At 38.2% G+C, this 13,902-nt stretch overlaps 2 protein-coding genes across 3 annotated transcripts; one reads left to right on the top strand and one right to left on the bottom strand.

Moving 5' to 3' along the window:
* Nucleotides 1–3,534: 3,534 nt before the first annotated feature.
* Nucleotides 3,535–6,228, bottom strand: bloc1s3 (biogenesis of lysosomal organelles complex-1, subunit 3). Of its 2 annotated transcripts, none has more exons than XM_005915943.2 (5): nt 6,123–6,228; nt 5,904–6,007; nt 5,592–5,766; nt 5,221–5,321; nt 3,535–4,134 (listed from the first exon to the last, which is right to left on the bottom strand). In XM_005915943.2, exons 2-5 carry the CDS (start codon nt 6,003–6,005, stop codon nt 3,949–3,951), a joined length of 564 nt encoding a protein of 187 aa, XP_005916005.1. In that variant the 5' UTR covers nt 6,006–6,007; nt 6,123–6,228; the 3' UTR covers nt 3,535–3,948. The 2 variants fall into 2 exon arrangements, with proteins under 2 accessions (XP_005916005.1, XP_005916004.1); XM_005915942.3 differs by lacking the exon at nt 6,123–6,228 and adding an exon at nt 6,082–6,112.
* Nucleotides 6,229–6,273: 45 nt separating this feature from the next.
* Nucleotides 6,274–10,386, top strand: trappc6bl (trafficking protein particle complex subunit 6B, like). Its single transcript, XM_005915941.2, has 7 exons — nt 6,274–6,543; nt 6,826–6,923; nt 7,078–7,145; nt 7,239–7,356; nt 7,907–7,990; nt 8,149–8,242; nt 9,084–10,386. The coding sequence occupies exons 2-7, from the start codon at nt 6,828–6,830 to the stop codon at nt 9,116–9,118; spliced, it is 495 nt and encodes a 164-aa protein (XP_005916003.1). The 5' UTR covers nt 6,274–6,543; nt 6,826–6,827; the 3' UTR covers nt 9,119–10,386.
* The last annotated feature ends 3,516 nt before the right edge of the window (nt 10,387–13,902 follow it).

The raw sequence follows: 13,902 nt of genomic DNA, 5'->3' as shown, positions 1-13,902 counted from the left end.
CTGCGTTCACCAGATATCAACACGATTTCGATCTGCCCCTCACGTGTTAACCTCTTCGACATGTCAATGGCTGTGAACAAAGAGAAACTTGTAAATAACTCATGAAAGAATAAAGTTACGTTGAAACCAAGCACACCATTGTTTTTCTTGTGACATTACCATTAAGTTTGATGTGTCACATGGCCCTCTTCCTATTGAAAAAACAAAAGTTGTATCCAAGATGGCCGACTTCTAAATGGCCACCATGGTCACCACCCATCTTGAGGAGTTTGCCCCCTCACATATACTAATGTGCCACAAACAGGACTTTAATATCACCAACCATTCCCATGTTATTACGGTGTATCCATATAAATGGCCCACCCTGTACTTGCACATTTAAAGCATATGAATTTATTTAGGATTGATTTAAGTAAGAGCAGAATCAGTGACCAAACGTGCGACTGGTTAGATACTGTCTCTTGTGGTTTACCATGCATTTGGTTTAAGTAACAAGGCCTGAAGGAGTTAGACCACAACCCTAATTGACACCTCACCTCGGGTTGAAATACACCCCCAGTGGATCTTTATTTCAGAGGTTCATCAGCGGCAAAAACTGCTCGTGATGGCAATCTGCACTAGGCTGTGTATATCTGCTCCTTTCACCTTCATAGTTTAAGGTGCAAAATGAAGACCAGTGTACTAAGGAAGCAATGACACTTAAAGAAGGGGATGTTTTCAAGCAACAGCAGCTGGTAGATTGAAACATCCCCAAAATATTGCATTTCTAAAGTGTTCTTAAACATTATTCATTCACGAATCCTCAGATAAAAAAAAGCAGACTTATCTATCATACTCATACATGAATGCAAGTGAAATCTGTGATGTCACCATGAAATATTTGAGGCCCTTCACTCCCATGGTAACATTACCCAGTGGACACACACATCCACACACATCCACACACTCATGCAGCAGCAAGCCAACTTTACATGACCTGACACAGAAATAGTGGCAGAGCAGCTGAGCCGCTTCTTGGCCTTGTGTAGCAGTCTGTGATGCACGATGCACAAAACAAAACCAGAAAAACCAGCATCTCTTTATTCGCTCACATTACAAGACCTGTGGGTCCTCGGAGCCCTGGGAGAGGAGGATACAAGTGGCTTTAAATCTGAGAGCAACCGGTCGCGCACGCAGTCCTGCCAGTCGTCATCTCTGTGAACATTTGGATCTATTTGCTTTGGGAGTGGATTGTCATTGACGTCGAAGTAGTTTTTATTGCTCTCTGAGGGATTCTGAAGCGTGAAAAATGGAGCCCGGTTTGGAGCCAAGGGACGACAGAGGAAAGAGAACATCAGAAAGAAACACCAGAGAGGTAAAGTGCACAAAATTATGAGTATTTTATTTTCCCCAAAGGAAAGGTGACTTATGTTTATAAACTTTAAGAAAAAAAAAATTAAATAAATAAAAATTTTAACTCCTCAAGACTGTTTTTTTTTTAAAGATATCACTTTTAAAAGACAGAGAAAGAAACTAAAGTGTGTGCTAATAGGCACCTGAGGGCAAATGACAGAATGTAATTGAATAGCTCATATGGGTCAAATAACTTACATGAGACATATTTATTATATTCAATACAAGTGGGACATAAAATGTGTACAGATGCAAACCTACATGTGAACAAATCATAGATACAAAAAAAGAATATAATACTTCTTACTGCATGTCTAATAAAACAAACAAAAAAAAACTTAGATATAACTTTATCAAATGTAAAACTTTTCGGGACATGAAATGTGTCCAGATGTGGAGCTAATTACAAGGAACGGAATAGAACCGAATAGAAATGTTTTATTTGATCAGAGGTCTGGTTTGTGGCTGGTGTAATGCATGTGACAATGACGCCATCTGGTGGCTGATATATGTCACATCCAATAGAAATCTTGACTTTTCGTTGTGGGAGAAGAAGGTAAAATAAATACAGCTCAGCTCTATCAAAAATTGAACATCTTCCAAAATTAGTGCAGGAATTTAAAGTGTTACATTTTGGGTATAATTAAATCTAAGTCCAGACTTCTGAGGCAGAAGAGCTCCTACTCCTCCCTCAGGCTGATTCAACCTCGCTGCCATAATGAATGCTTCAGGAAATCATTCCTGCTGTTCTCTATAAATCTATATAATAACTCTTTATTCTGATTGGTGAACAGCTGTCAAGCATCGGATCCCAAACATAATTTTGTATTATACCTTCATGGAGCTGTTTGTCATAGATTTATAGTGTACAAATTATTTATTATTCAATTTGCACTTCTCTCTTACACAGTGCTAGTTGTTTTTACTGTTTTTAAGTAACTTTATTTTTTCATTCTGCGTTTTTTACAACTGTTGTAAATATGTAAATTCCTGCGCTATCTCATAGTATAAGACCCTTACTGGTAGATTCTATTCTATAGATAGATGGCCTACAATCTGTCAAAAATAAGTCCAACATATCTCTCATTAATGGTGATTGAGCCAGAGAGAACATCCCAAACACAAAGTAGAAGCTGCAATCGGTTTTTGGCAAAGTGACTTTTATATCTTTTATTTATCTGGGTAAAAAGTCTCTTTAAGATTAAAAGTGTGTTTTTTAAGAGAGATCTGGCCAAGAGGGCAGCTAAAGTTGTAACAAATATAACAAATATATCACAATTTTATAAGCATTTAAAAAAAGGACTATATTAATGATAATGTGGATACAATAATGTAGAGATAAAAAAAAATACTTCCAAAACAGATCATTTCTTTATTATGTATATATAACCCCATTCATAAATCCTCTTCAATACAGTCAACTGACTAATAGTAGTAAATATATTAAACATAAAAACCCCACACATACCTGTGCTTTCCCTACTCTGTTTCCATTCTGCACAGCGGCGACTCACTTTACTGTACATCTCTGTCTTTCAGGTGTCGGACGATCTTGTATGTGCAAATCATCAGTCAGTAATGTGCAAGGTTGACCCTGATCACCTGCTCGGCCTTGTGGGCATTGTGGGCACAGTGCTCAACCTGCTGGTTGTGGTGTTAGTGTACATCTACACCCCTGTCTGATGCAACTACAAGCACACCAAACAGAAGGATTTATAGCTCTTGCAAGAGTCCTGTATTTTGATAATGTTTGTGTTACATTATTGATATTAAGGAGAATAATTTACTGGTAATCACTTATATAAAGCCGTTGAGAGCAGCTGTAATTACAGAAGTTCAATTGCACAAAGTGACAGATGTTCCGCATATGATCTTTCTTTGCAAATTGCGTCTGCAATGTTACCACTTTATTTCCAGATTCATTAAGAATTGTAGAGAATAATTACACTGCAATTATTAGAAAATCAACAGGATCAAAGAACATTGCTTTTATACTGTATGGATGTTTCCTGCTTGTTTGATGTGGTTTTGTAAACTGAATTTTGCAAATAAATTTGTCTTTGCACACCAACAGAGCAGTATTCTGGTGTATATTCGCATTTATTTTTTGAAGCAAACATTCATTTTTTATATACACAGGAAGAAATAACCCAAATTTTTATTTATAGCTGCAAGCCTACTTCTTTGACCCATCACAGAGGACTGGCAAACAGCAGGGAAAGAACAGGATGTGCCTCATAAAAAAATCATCAAATAGTGACATAAAAACAGTGTTGGAGGGAACAAGTGGATCCTCTCCAGTTCTATGTAAAATATAAATCCAAGTGTAACTCTGCAAATCAAGAAATGACAGAACTATCGTAACTCCATTAACGAGGACGGCTAGCATTAGAACAGGTGTAGTGTGTGATTGTTAAATCCATGTATGTACACGTACTGCATTTTTTAGATAAAGAAGCCAGCGTGTTATTTTGTCCAGCTCACTCTGGTATTCGGAGAAAATATACCCATAACAATGATCAAACATCACAATATGTTTGTTTTGAAAGAAACAATTTAAGGTGCAGGAGCAGTAGAATTATTTAAATGATTAATGTTTATATCAGGCAATATCTGATAGCTGGTGATGATGTCAATCTTTTCAGAAACAGCCTTCAGGTCGTCCAGGATTAATCTGATGCTGTGGGACGCGTTGATGATGGCGCTCTGCGATGCATTCAGCTGTGATGTTGCACTGCGCACCTTTCACATAAAAAAAAGAAAAAGCCAGATAACTTAATATTCTGAATTTGCAGAATCTATTTAATCAGCGAGTTAGCTACTAGTCAGACAAAATATTTACATCTGTTCTACTTTTTATCATTTGAAGTATCACTGTAGTATCCACGGGAGACCGTCCTCTCTCCCTTTCTCTTCGCCCTACTTCACAGACATCTACTACCTTCAGAAATTTTCTGATAACTCTACAGTAGTAGGATGTATGGGTAATAGACGGCAATGAGAAAGAGTACAGAACTGAAGAACCTTGTGACGTCGTGTAAGCAAAACCATCTGCAACTTACCTTTGCAAACAACCCTATTCCCCTTCATAGGGTCTGTGCCGAAACAGCAGAGGATGACCAACACCACGGCGCTCACATTGTCAATTAATCGGACAGAAGCCATCTATAAGGAAGGCTTCTCCCATCTCTATTTTCTCAGACGATTGAGGCCCTTTAACATCTACTGGACAAAGCTCAGGATATTTTATAAGTCTGTGGTGGCCAGTGACATCCTCTATCCTGTGGTGTGATGCAGAGTTGGTTTGAGGGTAGCGGATAATGACGGACTCAGTAAATGGATCCACCAAGACAGTAATGTTCTGAGTGTGGAGACTCTCTGATACAGGTTTTAGAAAAAAAAACCAGGAGGGCAGGCCAAGTTAAAGTCAATAATGGACAGTCTTTTAGCACCCTCTACATATCACGCTTGAAGAGTCACAGGAGCATGTTCAGTAAAATACACTTTTAAGCATTATGCACCACAGAACTCCATAGGAAGTCCTTTCAACTTGTGACCATCATCCTTCATAACTTTTCCTTAAGAGATTTGGACTAGTTTCACTTCTAATGTCTTCTGTAAACTGTATATAGCATTATTTGATATTTGGAATATTTGAAAAATGCAGTTTTACTTGTTTTTGTTATTGTTATTCTATTTTCTGTCTTTCACATTTATATTTCCCCCCTGGGATAATTAAGGTATTCTGATTTAAACACTGCAGCTGTAATATAATATAGACTGCATGCTGTATAGCTATGCAATTTGTATATCTAAATATTAACCTACCTCCCTGCTGGCACTGCCATAGACTTGTTGTAGTGTCTGTCCCACATCAGCATACAGTCGGCTGTTAGACTCCTGCAGCTTTTGTTGTAACAGGGTCTCACCTGAAAACAGAATTATGTGCTGAAGTTACTCAGAGCAAAACTAGATTGGTCTTTAAGTTCACTTTTAAATTTGTGACAAGATACTGTAAAGGCCCACTTCCAAATCCTCTCAAAACTGTCAAACACATCTCAGTGTTGTTAAAACAAAGCCGATACATATGAGACAACCTTGAAATTGTTAACTAGTAAGAAAAGACTAGTATGCATAGTCTTGGATTGGGTTGGCCGTACTTTCACACAATAAGCACTGGAGTTTTTATTCATCTTTACCGTGTGGCTTGTGTGAGGGGCTCGGTCTGTCTTCCACTATGGAGTGCATGTCAGGGTGGTCTCTAACTACAATTAGAGGAGGGAGGTCTCTCTTTAATATCTGAGCGCTGTCATGGCTCCCAGGAGCCTGCTCCGGGTCACCCTCGCTGTCCGTTTCAGACGCCTCCCCTGGAACCTGAAAGCATCCATAAAAAAGATACAAAAAATAAATTAAAATGTAGATTCATGGCTGAATCTAAATTTTAAGTCACTGGCTGAAGTGCATAAATCACTCTCAAAACCACGCATACAGGATAACGCATGCAGGACAACCTTGGCTCCGACCGAGGGAGTCAGAGAGGTGATGTAGACTTCATCATCGGAGTCTGTTTCAGACGCTTCGCCCTGGACCACTATCGGGTACCTGCCGGCCATGACTGCGAAAACATAAACAACATCTTACTTCAGGTTTATTCAGCTAGAAATAGCAATTCCATTAAATGTGTCTTACATAATGCAGACTTCATTGGAATGAAAATAAAAGTCACAAACCTTCCCTGAAAGACCAAAACACAAATCACATGAGCAACAAGGAAGTAGCAACGGACGTTTCATGCCTATTGGACATTCAAGACATGACGTTTCATCCCAGAATAGGACGATAGCGCTCACGAGTCTGTTTGTACATTACACCGGCGTACGTCGAAAGTTAGCGCCGGCTGGTAATAGCTTTCGGAGAAGCTGGACGTTTGTTATTGCATATTACACGAAAACAACTGTTTTGTTTTATTAATAACAATTTTATCTCACAATTTTGGTTTTTGTGGCACATGAAATACATATGTTTTCTCCATGTTACCAGTTTTAGGTTAGAAACTCCTAACTCCGCGTGTGTACAACTTAAGTAATGAGCTGGCCGATATATCGAGCGCCAACCAGGAAGCAGACTTCGTGCGCTATAGTCACTTTACAGGTACTGTCAATTTACAATTTCAGCTGGTTTAATTTAGATTAAAGAAATATATGACATACGTTAATATGATACCTCCTTCTCCAGAACTTTCCATATACGGGAGTAATAAAAAATAGTTATTTATAGCGTGGGGGGCAGTGTTAGTGAACCGTACTAGCTGTTTGGCGCTAACCATCTTAGCTTCCGTTATAAGCTGCTGCTCGATATTTTCATATTTATTGCTGGTTTTGTCTGTTGGAGCACATTTAAGCCATCGGACTGTCACTATTGTGTGTTCACCAGGGATGGCGGACGAGACTCTGTTTGAATTTCTCCACATGGAGATCGTGTCACATGTTTACAAGGAGCAGCAATCCAGCAAAGGAACCATGGACAACAAGGTGTGTTAAGGAGTTGCCAATAATGTCATGTAGTAAAACAATTTTTTCCGGTTTTAGAACACAGCTCCCCCTTATATTATAATATTGTGACATCATGTTCACAGTTTTACGTGATATACTGTTCAAATTAATCGCTTGCATTTCATCTTTTTAGGACAGAGCAGTCTGTGTTTCTGTCCTGGAAGGTATGGGCTTCAGAGTGGGACAAGGACTTATTGAGAGGTAAGTCACACATGTACTGTAGTGCAGTAAATGCTGAGTTAAGTGGAGTCTTCCTTTATAGTGAGCGTCTCATCACTTGTTTGCTCTTTCTAGGTTGACAAGGGACTCTCCCAGCTTTAAGGATGAATTGGATATAATGAAATTTATCTGTAAAGACTTCTGGACTAAGGTGTTTAGGAGACAGGTGGACAACCTCAGAACAAATCATCAGGTAAAATGTTACACTATGCAGTATGTTACTACCAAATTAGTAAGTAGGTTTTGTGTAGTGTTTGTTCAAGCTTCAGTCATATATCCTGTAACAGACGTTTTTGGCCTTCACAACAGGAAATTTGATCTCTTGTGAAACAGAGACTTTGCAATGCATCACTGTTTGTAGTGGATGATTACTGTGATGAAGAACAAAAACGTCTCTAAAAGGTTTAGTGTCAAAGTTGACTTAAACGTGTCCTGTTGATTTTTCTTGTAAATAAACAAAAGCGCTTGAGAGTTAACAAAGGCCTTAGATGGATTTCTTTCTCTGAAAAATTCTGTATCTTTTACTTTCATGTCTATCCGCTATTGTTGCAACTTTAAAACCCTAAACATTGAACATTTTGTTGCAGTGCAGTTTTCTGTTGGGTCCTTGTATTCATATGGATGTTAAATTGAACTCTTAAATCGTAGGAACCTTTCCCACCAATCAGGAAATACAATCACATGTATTGCTGGTTAAAATGAGTTATCTTTTAATATAATGTCTTGTTTATTTTCCACACCAGGGGACCTATGTTCTGCAGGATAACAAGTTTAATTTGCTGACCCAGCTGTCCAATGGAAAGCAGTACCTTGATCAGGCTCCTAAGGTTAGAATAGTCACAGACACACTCATGTTCCTGCATTCCTAAAGACTACATATAGAACAAGTATCACTAGGTGCTTAAGGCTTTGTATTTTGGCATACAGCCAACAAAACCTGAATGTCATAATGCAATAGAGACTAATTTGTGCGTGTGTGTCTCAGTACCTTGCTTTTTCATGTGGTGTGGTGAGAGGAGCCCTATCTAATCTGGGTTTGGAGAGTGTGGTAACAGCTGAGGTCTCCGTCATGCCATCCTGTAAGTGCTTTGTAAAAACATAACATACTGTAAGGAAAAGTTAGTCAGACTAACATGCTTATTGCCTTTCAGTCAACCATTGTTACTGTACTTGTGAGCTTCTGTTAGGTCTGGTTTAATTAGATTTATAATGTACACATAACTAGCAGTTCTAGTCTTGAGCTACCCCTCATTTCTTCATATTTTGCTTGGAAAATGGGAAATAGCTGCAGCAAAACCTGTGCAAACATGCATGGAAATAAAGCGAAAACACAGTTTGTGCAGTAGCAAAGTCAAAGTTTGGTATGACCAACTCTTTTAGGCAAGCTTGCTTGTAACTTCTTTATGTAAGTAGTCTCCAGGAATAGTTCTCCAGGCTTCTTGAAAGACATTCAGAACTCAAGGGTGATGTGTGAATTAAAAATGTTTTTTTTTGTTTATGTCAAACTGTGTTATTTTGAACACTTTTTTGTAGATTAAGCCAAAGAAACTGGATTAAATTGAGTTTTTACGACAGCCTGCTAGTAACAGAGTGTCGAATAATACAATTTCAAGTCTTTCCCAAGCTGTTATGTGTAGACACAACACAGATTCATCTGTTGAGTTAGGTGCTATTTTTATGCTTGAATGAGTCACAGGTCACTTTTAAGTAGCTTAACAAACAAAAAACATTACTTTGTAAGATCTTGAGAAAACCCGGGGCAACTATATTGTGCAAGACAACTTCAAAAGATTACAAGAAAGTCTGTCTAATTGGAAGGAAAATATAAAGAAATGAGGAGTGGCTCAAGACTTTTGCATAGTCCTGTACCTTAAAGGACAGTACAGATGGATAATATTTTATGCATTTTTATCTTCTCAGGTAAGTTTCAGGTGGTCATCCAGAAGTTGCCCTAATCTTCTGCCCACATGGTGCCAAAAGAGAAAATAATGGTTCCTGTTTTCCCACTGATGAGTGAAGCCATAAAGCGAATCAAACATCCACAAAAGGGTCCAGCAGGACTGCTGATGTTCTGCTGACCACCAGGTACAACTGATTGGTAAAAACAGGTAGCCAGGGCTCAAATATAAATCCTTTTGGATACTGATTCTGGTTTTGAAGGTTTTTGCTTATTTTACATTCTCAACTCAAGTTATTTTTTTATCTGCTAAGCACTGGCTTCCAGCTGAATACTATGAAGTTAAAGTGAATGTGTAGTTATTAACAAGATATGTATTCTTTGTAATGTGTTGGAGTGCTTAGTCTGAAAATGGGAAAAAGTTTAAAAAACAAAAATACTACAGGAGGACAATCCGCATAAGTCAAGAGAAAACATCTTTGTGGATGGCATTTAATGCAATCTTTTTCAGCATCCATTCCATTGGTGGCTAATGAACCTTTGCAAATCATTACACCTGGCTCATTGCATTCATTATTCAGTGCTTACTGTTCTTTACAGAAAAAGCTGTATCCAATTCCTGGTGCTTCGCTCTGGTTTTTAGCTTTGACTTCAGGAGAGAAGTCTTTCATGTAGTAGTGGGAATCACTTAGACTTTTTCTAAGGCAAAATGCAAATCTAGAATAATACACTGGTAGAAATATTTGAGTTTCTTCAAGTTATGTGAATGTAATACGTTTCTAGAACAATAATTTGTACAATTTTTCCAAGTGGAATGATACGAGCTTATTTGTTGTTCTATGTAGTGGTCTCACATTTAAGAGTGGAGTAGACTTGAATGTATTTCTATGTTATTTTTCATCATGATGGATGTGTTTTCTCTTGTTAGAGCATTGATATTTAAATGTGACATTTTTCCTGGAATTTAGTAAGTAAGCTGTAAAACATGTTGGGGTTTACAATGAAAGTTAATCATACAGTTGTCAGGCAGTTGGATAATATTTATTATTTATTCTTTTTTTTTCCCCTGACTAAACCACTTTGTTGAATGGATTTAAAATGCTGTGACAAGAAAACAAGAAAACAAGGTTTGTTAAACATAAAATGTAAGACCATAAAATGATCACTTCTCTGGGAAAGGCTGTTACTGTTGCTGCCACTAGGGGGACACATACAGCTGTTATCCGGTTGTTCAGTCTGACGTCACTAGCCTGTCTGGGCCTAAACTCCGCTGCAGGTCCATATATCAAACGATCACTATGGCATTACTGAGAGTTGAAAAACTGTCTAAAGTCTTTCATCTTTAATAAATTGATCAGTGTTCTGCTCTACCAGGTGTAACAATTGAGTTTAACATCTAGGCATCCATAAAAACGGAATTTATGACATTTAACAGAGTTAAAGTTAGCAGGGAGTTAGCTCGCTAGCTTCTATCTAAATACAATATAGCATGTCCTGACTGCGGGGTTTTGGAAACAAATTAAAACGTACAGCTCTGTTATCACTTCCAGCATAAATGAAGACAGAAAACTAAACAGCAGTGACGTTTGTAGGGTTACTGAAGTTTGGCTAGCTGGTATATAATGATTTGCTACGTGACCGCTAGCGACACAGCTATGTTAGCATAATATAAACAAGCTAACTTTTTTTCCACTCGATAAAAGTTAACGTGAGTGTTCTCGGTGGTCAGGAACAAATGTAATCGCATGGCAGGATGCTGTAAAAGGACCAAACTTCAGCTAGGAGAACAACTGAGATAATCCATCCACAATATGAGGTTAGTCATTCATATACTGCTGCATGGGCTGGGCTGTAGTTATCCTAAGGTTTTAAAAACTGAGCTTAAATAAATGATTAGTGGTAATAAAAGCCGAGGGAGGTCAACAGTGATCACTGACTGTTTTAGGAGCTTTTTGAGATTATATAGAAGAAAATGCATAACATTAAACATGTTAACATCACAAAAGCTATATTAAACGCAGACTACTTTAGGCCCGGAAGTAGGATTCGTCACGTCATCACTTAACAATCGGATATGTCTGATACTTTGAGTTTAGATTCACCATGTTGTCCGTTCTGTCTTTTTCAAGTAATTTCTTCAGATTTGGCTATGCAGACCCCCCAAGTGTTGAGGTCATCACAGTTACTCTCATCAGTTCTTCAAATAACATTGGTGTAATTATTCCATGATACCTGACCCATACATAAATTTAGTTCTTTTTTTTTTCTTTTTTAATTTATGATAGAAAACATTTGAACATTTCCATTTAAGAAAAAAAAAAGACTTGAAGTTGACAATTACAGCTTATATCAAGGCTTTTTCATGTGAAAGGTAAAAGAAAAAGATAGGAAGTGGTTTTACTCTGCTCTACTTCTTAAGCATCAAGATTAGTCTATACTTTTAATAACAAAAAGATCAACCTTAACTTGAAGCCTTGTTTGCCTATACCTCCAAGGTTGGTCAAAACACAAGTTGGTACAGTTTTTGATATGGCGCAACACTGACATTATTGCAAATGTTGTGGTTTTCATCTGGTTCTGTTTCTGTCTCCAATCTAAGGAAAATACCTCCTGTTGTGTTCCAGTATTTCACTGCCTTTGGTGGGAAAATTTTACTCAATAAAGGTCTTTACATACATCCCTTCAGTGTGTCTGGCTCAAGCTTGGGCTTTCAGAGGTTGTAGCGTTGATTCTAATTTCCACAACTGTTCATACTGCTGTGACAGCAGTTATTACCCATGGATATATATTTTTTTAATTTAACAATTTACTCTACATAAAGAAATTAGCTTCAGTTACTGAATGTTTAACACAATAGCTCATACTGTGACTGACAACTTCAAGGCTGGAATTAGGAATATGAGAAAGCAGTAAGTAGTGTATGGCAGAAACATGACTAACCCACTGACCCGTATGCTTTTGTGTATACACCCACTGGTCACTTCTTTGTGCAAACTGTTGAACTGATCACGAATGGATGGAAGCAATTTCATGCAGTCAGACATGCAGAAATAGTCAAGATGACCTGGTGTAGTTTAAACTGAGCATCAGCATGGAGAGAAAAGGTGAATGACTTTGAATGTGGCATGGTTCTTATAAATGCATGTATATGTATATATGATATTTATGTATAAATAAAAGCCTCTTTAAAAGCACGTGGTGTAAAGCCTTCTAACAAATAAGAACAGGAAACTGAGGCTACAATTTACACGGGCTCACATAATTGGGAAATAGAATTCTGGAAAAACATCTGGTCTGATGAGTCTCAGTTTCTGCTGTAACATTTAGATGGTAGTGCTGGAATTTGGCATGAAAGCATGGATCCATCCTGCCTTGTATTATTGGTTCAGTATGTTTGTAGCGTAGTAATGTTGTTAAGATCTTTAAATCATCTTGAACTCAAATTGTACTCAAATGGCCTCCACATTGCCCAGATTTCAAACCAATAGAGCACCTTTGGGATGTGTTAGGACAAGAGATTTATGTAATGAATGTGCACATCTGCAGCAGCAGTGTGATGCTATCATGTCAACATGCAGTGAACTCTCTGGAATGTTTTCACCACCTTCCTGAATCTATGCTATTAAGAATTAAGGCTAACGGGGGTCTAACCCAGTACTAATAAGGTGTAACTAATGAGTTGGCCAGTGAGCGTATGTTCTTGACTCTCTTGTCTTTGGCACTTGTAACTGGGTTATCTTCTTATTTTGGAGGCCCTAAAGATAAGGGTACTTGAATGAGCTTAAAATTCCAAAAAATAAAAAGCTAAATAAGGTCACTGCTTATAAGTATGCTGCCTTTCGACCCTTGCTGTGCATCTTAGGTAATAGCAACCTGAGTGAAGGGCTGGACGTGAAAGAAAAAAAATAGACATTGAGTTAGATGTCTGCATAAATGTGTAGCATCTGCCTACTGCCCACTCTTTTGCCTATTTGTTGCAACTCATTAAACACTTAGTCCAAATACCATTTGGAAAGAAGGGGGGAGCAGAAGGATGGATTAGAGAAAAAAAAGACTAGGAGGGGGTCGAATTGTAGAAAGTTGAAGGAGACTGAGAGAGTGGGCTTTAGGAAAATTAGATGGAGAGAGAATGAAGAGCCTCAACAGGAGGCTGAAGGGTGAAAAGTGGAAAGGAGAAGTTTATTAGAGGCTGAGGGAGGCAGAAAAGAGAAAGATGGAGGGGGCGTGATAATGAGGAGAGGAAAGAGTGAGCGTGAGAGAAGTACCTTGCGTCTGTACATAAATGCCTGAAACAATAAGGAGTGAGGGAATCTGAGACTGGCTCTCAGGACGGTGAGCTACAGCCGTTTTGTGCCGCGCCACACGGCTTGGCCTCCCTTCCTCCTGCTCTACCTCGCATCACAATGTCACCAAATGCGGTCACAAAGAAGAACGGTGAATGCGAGCGGAAGAAAAGGAGGGGGTGTGTTCATAGCTGGAGAAAAGAAAGGAGGTGTTGGGGGGGGGGGGTGTGCAAGTTAAACCAGCATTCGTATTCCTAAACTGATGACTTGCTACAATTCAGCTACACTGTCCACACGAACCGACTGAAGTCTTTTGTTGTGTGAGAAGCTGCGAGAGAACCTGTTTGTTTATTTGAAATAAGTACAAGAAAACTAAAACATCACCAGCTGCAATTTAAAATCTGTGTTTAACTCCCTAAAATGTGTACTATGTATTGATTCAAAGTCAAATATGGTTCAAAGCAATCTAAGTAAGCTGTGTCACTTCCATGGGTCCACAAAGAAGTGTGAAGGTATTTTTTTCTGTTTTTATTATTATTATCATCATTACGTCTCACAA

The sequence above is a fragment of the Haplochromis burtoni genome, unplaced genomic scaffold (assembly GCF_018398535.1).
Source record: "Haplochromis burtoni strain Fernald_Lab_line unplaced genomic scaffold, NCSU_Asbu1 Contig_15, whole genome shotgun sequence".
NCBI lineage: Eukaryota > Metazoa > Chordata > Actinopteri > Cichliformes > Cichlidae > Haplochromis > Haplochromis burtoni.
Note: the sequence above shows the minus strand (reverse complement) of the source record. Positions and strands in the feature narration are given on the sequence as shown.